This window comes from Lampetra planeri, chromosome 26 (genome assembly GCF_965212315.1).
Source record: "Lampetra planeri chromosome 26, kcLamPlan1.2.h2, whole genome shotgun sequence".
NCBI classification, from domain to species: domain Eukaryota; kingdom Metazoa; phylum Chordata; class Hyperoartia; order Petromyzontiformes; family Petromyzontidae; genus Lampetra; species Lampetra planeri.
Genome location: NC_136132.1, coordinates 5,253,865 through 5,266,414, shown reverse-complemented (window position 1 = coordinate 5,266,414; position 12,550 = coordinate 5,253,865). Strand labels below are relative to the sequence as shown.

Here is a 12,550-nt window from a genome sequence, read left to right as displayed (position 1 = left end):
TAACCTGATCAGTTACACATATTAAGCTCTTAGATATTTTGTGTACGACAGTCCGTTGGGGGAATGCGTATCATGATAATGTACAATTTAATACGTTTACATTTTGTCATACGCCTATTTTATTTCATTGATGGTGATACAGAAATATCAAGATTATAATTAATCATTGCATAATAATACAATTTTACTCTAAAAGGAATGGCCACACATTCCAAGAAGGGCCATGCGAAAAATTAAGTATGGAGACCCAGTGAAGCTTTCTGGCATAAAACAAAATGAAGATAATGGGGCTAACACCCTGTCAGAACCTTAATCTGGCACTGCTGAGATGCTGGGTATGAATTTGGGTAACTGCCAGTGGTTAAACTAGGTTTTCAAGTGAAGTGGGGTTGATGATTTCATAGACTTGCTATGCCTGGCTACACAAAAAAAAACACAAAATATGTTTTATTTTATTGGCATGCAATGAACACATCTATAATAGGGCAAGTGGGAAGAACTGCCAATCGATTATAAGAAGCCTATGTATTTATTTGTATTATTTTGAATTACGCTTTCTTCCCACTTATTGAATTTACTGCAAAGTAGTTCTGTGATGTTATCTTCTTGGGTAGTTCTTTGGCACAGGGTGATGCAATGCTTGCTGCCAAGGTTGTTCATGGAAATTCCAAGGCACAATTGAAACATACAGGAACAGACTGCATGTTTATTGAAACATTAAGTTGGCAGATGGTTGAAGCCTAAAATAAGAAACGATCTTGGATGATGCCACTATTGTAACTTTTGCAATTAGACATTATCACCATGAAACTGATTAACATATGGCTGTAACAGCTGGAAGAAGCAGCAGTTGTTGGCACAATGGTATAAGTTAGAATTGAAAGTCATACGGACCTTTCGTAACAACATCAAGGAATATCAATAACAATGTTCAATGACGACTCCAGAGCAATACCAAATGTGTTTGAGCATGACAGAAGTGAAACCATTAACTATCTCCACACGTACACATGCTCACGTTCTATTCAAGCTGTCTTGCAACAGCCAATTATACCATTCGGCAGTTGATGACGGTTAGTTACAAAATTAGAAAATCTACTTCAGCAAGGGTTGCCCTGTGTGATAAGTACCTGTCTCTTGGCTTTGGTCAGTGGTCGGTCATTATGAACAACAGCTAGAACGTTCTTCCCGAGAAGTCCATCTGCAAGTGGACGCAACACACCCACCACAGCCAATGTGATTAAACAATCAACCGAACAAATAGAGAGTTAAGATTATATCTTAAACGCAAGCATCGATCTTTGCTGACCGAAACATGACAGCGGGTCACTGCAAGAATACACGTACACAGCACCTTAATGTGGAATGCAGATTAACTATTAGTGAGCCCATCCAAACTGGGTAAAGCATCATGTGAACTAATGTATGTCCACAAAATGGGACTGTTATAGTACCTTCCTCTGGAGGGGCAGGAAAGGGTTCGGCTTTTTTGGGAGGTGTTCGGTCTGAAAAATATGGTCATTAGGCTTTTAATTTTCTCGCAAGATCGTTTCACACATCATTATTATGAAACTTTACTTTTAACGGTTTTGTCCTGATGAAAATGTCATGTTCTTAACATTTTATGACTGAACTCGATCGCAAAAATCTTGTCACAATTATACAATTTAATGAAGATATCCGACACTCCCTCAATAAATTATTATCAATATATGTACACAATGACACCACATTAGTAGCTTTCATCCTTTGCTTAAGCCCATATTTATACACAAACAAGTCTGAACTGGCACCGATTTCAACTCCACTCCCTCTTAGTGCCAAAAAGTATTCTAAACTAAAATTATCCCCAACCAGAACAAAGAACGGTGTTCTACTTCACAATGTCCACTGCCACCGATTATTCACACTGGTCACCGGCACACTCCATTGAATTGCCCTTTCTCCTCGTTAACAAATTACGTGAAGAAATCCAGCCTCCGACCAGTCATTAAATTAATGAGCAAGCAAGCGAGCAGAAAACAAACAAAACTTTCCCTTCCTTTATCTATACGGTCTGAGAGTGTGCGCGGGCCCCACTTCTGCTGAAGGTGTGTAACTCCCAAAGGGCCAGTGGGTCATACCGCTACTGACCTAACATTGGGCTGGGCTGGAAGATCTTCTTGTACTCGTCAGGGTTGGTAATTTCTGCTGATGAAGATTCTTCTTCCTCTTCATCCCCGTTTCCTCCTCGTGCCTCCTGCTCTGGTTCTCTTTTCATCTCGCTGCACATTGTTTACACGCACACATACGCACAAAGACACACATTCCCCACAGAGCCCGACGCAGACTCTTGGTCTGCTGTAGGCTGTGCTGTTGTGGAGCACCTATATGGGCGGCATGGCACACGAGCGGGTGGGTGACCAACACCACGCCCGGCCACGTTTGATTCCACATTTATGATGTTTACATATCACACCAGGTACTAATTTAAGGCTGAGTCGACCTAGGGGAGGTCCAGGACCAGTTCAAATATTCGCCACTGTTACTGGTCGTGAGCGGGAATGAAACTCAGGCCATCAGATTCGTAGTGAAATGCCCCTAACTTACACACAGACATGCACGCTAAAACAAACCTAATCTTTTGGTGCATCACTTCATTACCCATATCCATATTTTTTGTAGTGTGTCCCAAAGAGAAAACGAATAAATGCCCATGCATGAATTATTTTATACTGTGGTAATTAAAAAAGCCAGCACACTTGCGTGTTTGCGTTTTGTAATATTTATAATTCCGTAATATTTATTATAGTATTTCTGTGAATCCTGGGAAGAAGGGAATGTGTTAATTTATTGCGAGCAGTGAATGCAAATGCAAAGTAGACAACAATATACATAGAATTTTTGTTGAGCACTTGCAGTGCAACCGCAAGCTCATTCAAAAGCGTGCAAGTGATTAAACATTATGTACCGCCGTACAGAAGCTTGCTCTATATATATTTCACATAAAAGAACGCAAGAATTCATGAACATAAGAATCCATCCTTCATGTCACTTGAATATCACGCTCAAACCTCCCAAGTTTACTGTGGTGCAAAACCGTGAAAGGAACCTCTTTCACACAAATTGTAAGTAATAAAGGTGTCGCGTGAACAAACGTGCCAGATTTATTACTGCTTCAGTACACCGGTGATGTTGGGAGAGTAATCTCACAACATTTAAATGAGTAACAACATTTCTCTGGATATTACATCCAGCATCATCAGATTACACAACCTAACGCAAACACACAAATATGTATAAACCGTGAAATACCGAAGTATAAAACTTAATTTGTATGGTTTCATGAACAGTTTAAAAATCTACGTACATGGACTTGGCACTACTCACATCAGGCATCCATACTTTATCTCCACCATACATTAACCTGTTTCAAGCATTAAACAAACAACTTGGTTTAATTTTGATTTCCAGAACATTGTTTCTGAATGTGTGATACACGTCCATTGTCTGATCAGAGATTTGCGAATGAAATATCATGACGTCTCAACGTGTCAGGGCTAAAAGCGACCTGCATCGAACTGTCAGGGAATCCCATGGGCCAAAGCTACTGTGAGACGGCTCTAACGGCAGACGTTGCACGCGTCATTGAGGAGACAGGACTGAGTGCTGCCTGCTCGCTGGCCACATACTTGGCCTGCTTGGAGCTGCTGGTGTGCGGGCGCACGTAGTTTGCTCTCGACGGCGTGGTGTTGGGCGAGAGAGGGGCAGCTGGCCTGTCCGCCGCGAGCAGGCCCAGGCCACTTTTGTTCACCTGCGCCAGGTCCACGATGTACACGGACACCGTCGATTTTTGAAACGAGGCGCCGATCTGCACGCAGCGGGAACAGGAACGAATTGGGGGGGGGGGGGGGTCCCGCTAACATATTAGAACATTTTTCGAGAAATTGGCGGCGAAAGGGAGGCATGCTCGAGGAGAAAAACAAACAAAAATACGAAAGCGGGGAGAGACAGCTGCAAAAAACAGTGGCAACGATATCCATGATAATGAACAATGATACAATGGAACATCTGTCAAGAGGTAGGCATGATGGCAGACATTTCATTCGGCACACACATATAAAGGTACTAATATGTAAAGACAGGCACGTGTACAATCGGGCATCGAGGCAGGAACTGGTTGGAAGCTCGCACCAGCTGGTTGGAGAGGATGGAAAGGTCAGCCAGCTTGCCCCAGCCCACGTGCAGCGAGTCGAAGCAGCGGAAGGGCTCCCATCCCATGACGCGCATCATGTCTTGGGAGCCGCTGAATAGGCATGAGCCGTCCGGGTTAAACAGCACGCACCTAGGCCGCAGAGGTGATCGGAGCGCACACACGAAGACACAGGGGAACCACCTGTTTATGTAGCCAAAGATCGTTTAACAACACTGATTTTCACAGGCCCCTAATGAAAGTGCGACATTTTTAAACACCGTGGCAAGAATGCAATGTGACCATTAAAACATGTAAGTGGGATTTGACAGGACACATAACGAAAAGGATTATAGTTGTTTGACGACTATCGATAGAATGGCCGCAAAAGGACAGAAGACACAACACATGACCACTGTGCATACAGGGTTGTGAGATTGGTCAATGTAAGTGAGACAGATTGTGGTACAGCTGGGTCGTGACGGATGCTGATGAGTGTGTCTATCCACTGCTTTTAGCCATCAGTAAATATACAACAGAATACATATGCAACCATCTACCCTTATTAGGAATAATTACTTTTAACCAGTTTAGGCTTGTAGTTAAGATTAACTGCGATGCAAAATTATGCCCCCACTTAAAATTAGCTTCCAGTTCAAACCTGCATTGGAGTTTAAGATTCTCCTATTTGTGTTCGAGGCTTTAAATGGGCTATTCGCCACTCTACATCCAGGAGTTGATACAGCTACACACTCCACTCAAATCTCTAAGATCGACCGATTGCGACCTACTCAGCGTAACTGGGCTCCAGGCTTCGAACCTGGGGTGACCACCGGGCTTTTGTCTGCACGATACCCAGAATTCCCTCGCATTTGGGAGGGCAGGAACTCGCCGTTGATGGAGACCAATTCCCGGCTGAAGATTCCACCAGCTGTTTAACAAGGCCCCCTCTCTCTCTAGTGATCTCTCTCCTCTCTTTAGTCTTTCTCTCCCCGGTTACTTCTCGCTTATTGCCCTTCCTTTATATGCATAGCCCTCTGAGACCCATTATTTAAGGGCACCTTATAAATCTAAGTTATTATTATTGAGATCGTACACTGTTGTGCGTTCCCTGTAATGGCTGTGCAAGGGGAATAGCTGGTCATGGCATTTTATTGTTATTTGCCGGTGACATTTCTAGTTGATGGGGAATTTCACCGACTGTAGAGCGGGTGTTAGCTCACATTTAAAAGTGCAATGTGCATGCACAAAAATAGAGGAAAGTCGAATTCCGCATTCCACGTGATCCCAGGGTAGGGGTGGCCGAGGTGTGGGCATACTTTGTGCCAGTGTCCCCTGCGTTGATGCTCACTGTATGGATGGGTTGGGTGTTACTTTCTGACAGCGTTAGTGTGTGCCTGTATGGTACGGGTGGATGTTAATGGTGCGGGTACCTGACACCGCAAGCTTCCCCTTCCGAGGCGCTAACCAATTGAAATTTTTCAAGGTCCCAGAATCGCACCGTCCTGACAAACACAAACAAATTCAGCCGCTTTATTCTCCAACAAATTATTTTAGACAATAGATAATACTGTACACAGACTAAACACAACACGTAAACATTTGAAAACTATTGAATGATACAACAGCAACAGACGGTAGCAATAAAATGTTTTACGTATAAACAATGGCCGATAGTATTTCTATCCATCACATTGATAGAAAATTATTTATTTATAAAAAACTGCAAAAAATAACTGAGCTCAAAGGCTAATGCTATATTGTCTTTGGGCTATTACATGAAGATAAATGTGGACAGCAAATTTACAAAATAAAACTCCGCTTTTGCCAATAGCCCCAGTACTCCACCATTCACACGTCCTATTGAATCAGCATCACTAAAAGTTGCGCATTTTTTCACGTTCATAAACGTTCCGTTACGACGATACACTGCCAAATATCAGGAGAGAAAAACAAAACTATAAACGAGGGAAGAGTTGCCGAGCAGAGCAGCTCTGCGTGCTGTAAAAGCCCCACCTGTCGGCACTGCCCGTGACAAGCAAGAACTCGTTGGGGTGGAACTCCAGTGAGTTGACAGCAGCCATGTGATCTGTAAACTCGTACAGCAGCTTGCCAGCAGTCAGGTCCCAAAGCTGTAACACCAAACACAAAAATCTCCCTTATAGCACAGCACTCGAAGGAGGTGAGTGGTCAGCACCACGCCTGGCCGCCTTTGTCTCCCCAGTGGCGATTGTCACACTCCCGCACCAGGTACTCATTTGAGGCCGTGTCGACCCAGGGGAGGCCCAGGAACGATTCAGATATGCATCACCTGTGTTGGCCATGAGCGGGAATTGAACTCGGGTTCCCGGGTTCGTAGCGCGGTGCATGACACTACCACTCGCCACACATGCACACACAGACACACACCTAGACATCATTGCCACGTTCAATCATTCATTCAGCATACCAATCAATACTGTGCACCAAATGGAGGTGACCGAGTGGCTCGTGGGGATAATACGAATTAAACTGCCCACGTTCCAGTATGTGATCCAGCACCACCAAGGTCTTTGGGTTTGAGTCCATATAAAGTGAAACCAGGTTGCCAAATGTGGTGTGTTGTATGGTGTCAGAATAATCATCAATGATAGCACACACAAAAAACTCCAGTTGTGAAATGTTATACTTGCACATGTTATTTTGTCAACCCCACCCCCCCCCACTTTAAATAAATGGCTATCTTGCTTAGGTTTACAATTATCAGCTCCGATGATGATGATGGAGCAGTGCATTACTAGATATGGCTGGTCCTGATTGCATGGGAACTCCCTACATCAGGTTGCAGCAATAAAGGAAAACAAATCATTATGCTTGTACATTTTCAAAGACCGTCGAGGGCCACATTATACTCTGTAGAATATGTAAGCGAATTAATTTTGAATATAACACCAACTCGTATTAAAAGCAGCTGATCATATGACCTCAGAAGCTAAGCAGTGTCGAGCCTGGTTAGGACTTGTATGGGTAACCTCCAACGTTACCATGTGTTAACGGCATCGGTTTTATCTTTTCCTCCCACAAGCCAAACACTCATTCCTGGTATTAACCAAACATCCCAATGCAGTAACCTCCTGAAAGTCTTGTGATTCAGCGAGGCTGCTGAAGGTTCAAAATAGCCATCATTATTATTAAATCACGATGCCCCAGAGAACTATTACTGTAAACGCTGGGAGAGCAAAAAGGGCGAAAAATGAATCCTTCCCAAGCATATCTATCACTTCCAATAAACCCATTATTTAGGTGAAATAAAAACACCCTTACATAACGATTTTTTTTTTAATCCATAAATACTGCCGTGTGCTGCCGAGTGTTATGCTTTATGTTACGTCTCCTTTCCACAAGGGTCATTTTCACGTACAGTATGGAAATTCAGATCCGAGGAGACCCAGCATCATTAAATTTTCATACACGCACGCTTTCCTCGCTCCGAGTTGCTTTTCAAAGCTTGCAACATTTATAGCACAAATGCAGATGTGCCCCCATGATACATTAACTATTCATGGTTGGGATCATACCTCCACAATAGAAGGATGAGGGGGGGGGGTACAGTAAATACACGTGGGACTGAAATGGGAGGTAAACTCCTCAATGCGCACTTGGGTGGACAATTGAAAAAACAATTTCGTTGCAAAAAATGTGTGACCTTCGCAATAATGAAGTGTCTAGGACTGTGTATTAAATATATATTTTACAGTTGCAATTTGCGAGGAATGTATTTAATTTTTTCCGCTTCCTTTTAAAATCCACCTGACAGCATGTCTAATGCGTGCGGCAGCCATAAATACAATTTAACCATCCACCAGTTTTTACCAGTCGAATTTCAATCATTATAAATTACCTAGACCAATTAAAACTTAAAAGGAAGTGTCATGAATCCTACTGCGTATATTGCAGTCGTGTTCGGGTAAGCGATGTTCATCTGTAGAGAAAGTCACAAATGTATGGCACTGACCTTGGCCTATTGGGCCACCTATAATTAGTACTGCTCAGGATTAAGTAATAATTCATTATGTATATAATACATGACAATATTGCATTCAGGAATTGGCACAATTTAAACATCACATTAACCCAAGTAATAATGTGAATATTAACAGTGTAGGTCATTGCATAATACATTTTTCATAATGCTCTATTGAGGACACGGATGTTGAAGTCCAGTCGAGCACACGATGTGAAGCAATGGTACCACCATCTGTCGTCTCGCCAGTAATCATGTTGCCTCATTATACCAGGTACCCTTTCCTGACTAAGAAGACCGATCGTGGTGTGGCCACGTATCGAAACTAGGTCATGTGGGCCATTGAGTAGTACGCCAATATTCAAGCCATCATTTCTGAACATAAAAAAATTGATCCTCATATAGCCTTTCACAGACTTTGGGCCAAGTTCTGATGGAATCACCAAGCCTGAATGGCACACAAGGGGGGGTGGTATGGCGAGCACCACACCTGACCACATTTGTCTCCCCAGTGATGATGCTTACACATGGCACTAGCAACCGATTTGAGGCTGAGTTGACAATAACATGAGCTGTGACCATGTTGCCAGGTTTGTAGCAGCCCACCGACTTCCATAAAATACACAAATAACTGCACGCATCCTACTTACACTACGCACCAAAGCAGGACATTCTTAAACAGTAGAATTCAAACCGAAAAGAGGGAGCAAGACTCTTAGGCACTAGCACTCTTGATTCCAGCGACTGTGCGAGCTGCTGGTACCTTGGCTGTCCCATCCTCGCCAGCAGATGCGATCCAACGCCCATCAGGGCTGAACCGCAAGCAGTTAACACAGTCTGTGTGGCCCTGTGGCATGGTGGCCAGGGAGGGGGGAGAGAGGAGACGAGGCAATGTCAACGAGACAGTTAGGCTCGTACAGAGGGCACTGCTGCCACCTTCTGGACGACGGAGCCACGAGCGAGCATCAGTTTTCTAGAAATATTGCACAAGAAAACCTCGGATTAAAATCTCAAATTCATTAACTAAGTGCACTGCCTCAAACTCACAAAATGTTCTTTATGCTCCTTTACTCCCCCCCCCCACCCACACTCTGCCCATTTCACTTACACAACTGCAGCCTAATGTGAAGAGCACTGTGATATCTCAGCTGTGACCTTAATGTAATTTAAAAAAAAAACATGGTGGAGAAAAAAAACATGTTACCTTATGTAAATTATAAAAGCTAAATGACCATGATGGAGCATTTGACACTACCACTTCTGCATGTCAGGGTCCACCATGATTCTCCAAGGGTGCACCCCTTTGGGGTTAATAAAAAAAAAGCCATGCGATATGAACTTCAAACTCTGTGCTGGTAGCAATGGCAGAGGACAGAGTGCCTCTCTTGGGGCCACAATATGGATGCGGGACATTTCCTTTGGAGTTACCCATTGTGTGTAGCGGTGATGCAAGGATTTTAAACCCCCCACTGATTATTTGATGTGGGTCCATGGTCTACTGCTAAGTTGGCAGCCGTATAAGCCAACCTCCTCTCTGATGCAGTGCATCCACAGGTGATTTGGCACACGCCGTCCCAAATCCTGACTTCAAGTCACGCTTTTTGTGACTTTGATAATGATTTGATGTGGGAAGTGCACCGTTACCGCTCGAATCTTGTACAAAATGTAAAAAATGCTTTTTTCTGTGTAGTCAAACACTGTTGCTTTTCAGATAGGCCAACCAATGGGAAAATTACAGTGATCAGAAAGTAAGATATGGAATGGGTATAGCTTTCACAAGATTTTCCCAAAAGGTGGAAAGTTCGTTATGTATTTACATATTATTCATTATTTTAAACATAAAAGTCCTCAAATACATGAAGCCCACATCAATTATAATCTTCTCTTATTCATGACGGCAGGCTTTTTTTTATTCACGTAAATATACCAACGCATTATGATGCTCAGCCCTTTGAGAGCCTCCGAGTTTCATCTTAACTGATACATTACCCTGACAAAAGTCAGCTAAAGATGACTGGCAGGACATGCTCCGCATTTCGACAAAAAAAGAGAGCTAAACTTCAGCAATTGTTTCTTGCTGTGGTTGTCCCACCTGATGACGGACGCTTGTGTTGCGCCCAAAACGTCGTGATTAAATTAATTTTATTTTATTCCTATGTGACTTTACCGAAAGAACCAAAGAGTATGGATCCCAGCAGTCACGAAAACTTCAAATCTAGATTAGAGCTAAACTGTTGAATCTTACCTTGTAGGTGAATATGCATCCCTTGCGCCTGATGTCCCAGAGCTGTGAAAAACATTACTTTTTATTGTTAACGTTGCAATTTCAAACCAGTCATGCAACATTCATTGCTGTGACAGCTATACGCGACTGGCAGAATATTCGGTTCAAATTCAGCTCGAATGCCAGATTGGTGACAAAAAGACCACTGCCTGTACCTCCAACACAGGCTATTCCCTCTCCAAGTGCAGTGACCGCCAGAGGCCGCAACACATTACCAATAGGATAAATGACAGCAACAGTAGGAATATGAACTCTGAAGCCTAGTGCATACAGAATACAAGTGCACAGGATACCAGAGAGCAGGCACTGCAAGCCAGGTGAGTTGGAAGAGGCAGAAGGCTTTATTTTACCAGGTGCAGTCCATTAATTTACCATGTTGTCAATCACAATGATGGATGAAGCAGATAGCTCAATGTTCAAGTCATTCATGAGAAGCAAACCAATATTCATGGCCATTGGTTTATTTAGAAAATGATATATCCTGTCAACATACTGGATAATAAATATGATCCTACACAAATATGCTTATGCAGACTTCCATCGCAAAAAAGATCATTGATCTTAATAGATATATTAATTAATCAGATTTGTTTTAACATATTGGGCTGAGGACTCAGTGTGGTGGTATCATACTGGGAAGGCTGTGTGAGTTATGGATTAAGACTCTCTGCAGCAGCCTGGTAACACACAGCAGCTCATACGACAAATCGACATTATAAAAAAACCATCGCTCAGCTTCACACAAGCGGACAGAGGCATCACACCTTGACATTGGTGTCCAGTGAGCCAGAGGCGACGTACTCCCCATACGGGTGAAAGTCGAGACTCCGTACACTCGACTTGTGTCCCGTCAGCGTCCGCACAACTACGGAGGGCAACCACGCGGCACGCACGGAGCACAAAGCGAGGCGTTAGCAACACGATGGTCCCCACCCCCCTCCCCGTGTGGCTAAGGCAGGTGCTGAGGCCATGTATGATCGAATGCCTGGCTTGACAGTTGAATTTTCTGCATTAAAGCTCAGTGCACACAAATTGATTACTTGGATTCACAGCGTCACAGCACTGGTTTGAGGCTATATTTAGTTCAAAAACAGCTTTTTGTTTTACACGTTTAAAATATGGCCACTGATTTTACGAACAATTATACCTTGCTTTTAAATATTGTGAAAATGTCATTACCTAAGACTAATAAATGAGACAGACTAGCTCCTTGTAAGTATGAACTCTCCTGACACTCTGGCTTCCACTCACATGCAACAATACTCAAAATAAGTGCCCATTACGAAGTTAGGACCTTCTTAAAATAAATAAAAACTGACTCAACGAGCCTTTCTTGACTATAAAGTAGAAAAGGTTTGCTTCTGTGAAATTATACATTAAATAAGATATTAATTTAAATATTAACAGACTGTTTTTGTTAAGTAACTTGTAAGAAATATGTAGATGTTTTGGTCTGGCTGCCTTCTGGAGATTATTATGGCTTGCAACAATAGATAAATTCAGTCAAAACAATTACATCTTTTCTTGGCTCGGAAAATTTCTTCTTCAAGTACACCGCTACTAACAGAAAGATAAACTGAATGCCAGTCCATTTGACGACACCTTCATTTGCGCGCCTAAGAAGAGATGTCGACGAATTAATTTTGGTGGCCCAGCACGAGGAAGGTGGACACTTACTCTTGGCGGCCTCGAGGTCCCAGATTTTGAGAGCGCCCGACCGCGACCCGGCGAGTACCAGCTCCTCCGTGTCCTTAAACCGCACGCACTCCACTGGGGACGTGTGCCCCGACAGGCTCTGTTAGAAACACAGCGTGCAGGCGGCAAATGCATATTCGGTGGGGAAAGATGTACGGGTGAATTTATGTATGTTGAACTTCTTTTGCACCGTACGTAGCCAACCGTGCTAATCGGAGGTGCGGGGAAAGGACAACAAATTAAACACAAAAAGCAGTTTTAAAGAAATTAGTTTTCAATCTAGATGATTTAAAAGCGCATAGATGCAGAATTGAAGGGGCAACCAGTTGCGGCCTCTTTACAACGTGTTCATGTGTCGGCCTCACCGAGTGGATAGCTCCAGTGGCTTCCTAATATT

At 43.2% G+C, this 12,550-nt stretch overlaps 1 protein-coding gene across 1 annotated transcript in view; it reads right to left on the bottom strand.

Moving 5' to 3' along the window:
- The window catches only part of KATNB1 (katanin regulatory subunit B1), a 44,862-nt gene that overhangs the window by 20,005 nt on the left and 12,307 nt on the right, over nucleotides 1–12,550 (bottom strand). The window contains exons 3-13 of the mRNA XM_078606570.1: nucleotides 12,136–12,253; nucleotides 11,223–11,323; nucleotides 10,420–10,461; nucleotides 8,938–9,021; nucleotides 6,188–6,303; nucleotides 5,605–5,676; nucleotides 4,174–4,324; nucleotides 3,672–3,850; nucleotides 2,134–2,264; nucleotides 1,455–1,505; nucleotides 1,131–1,201 (exon numbers count right to left, since the gene is read on the bottom strand). Coding sequence (XP_078462696.1) covers nucleotides 1,131–1,201; nucleotides 1,455–1,505; nucleotides 2,134–2,264; nucleotides 3,672–3,850; nucleotides 4,174–4,324; nucleotides 5,605–5,676; nucleotides 6,188–6,303; nucleotides 8,938–9,021; nucleotides 10,420–10,461; nucleotides 11,223–11,323; nucleotides 12,136–12,253 — 1,116 coding nt within the window. The remainder of the gene's footprint in view (nucleotides 1–1,130; nucleotides 1,202–1,454; nucleotides 1,506–2,133; nucleotides 2,265–3,671; nucleotides 3,851–4,173; nucleotides 4,325–5,604; nucleotides 5,677–6,187; nucleotides 6,304–8,937; nucleotides 9,022–10,419; nucleotides 10,462–11,222; nucleotides 11,324–12,135; nucleotides 12,254–12,550) is intronic.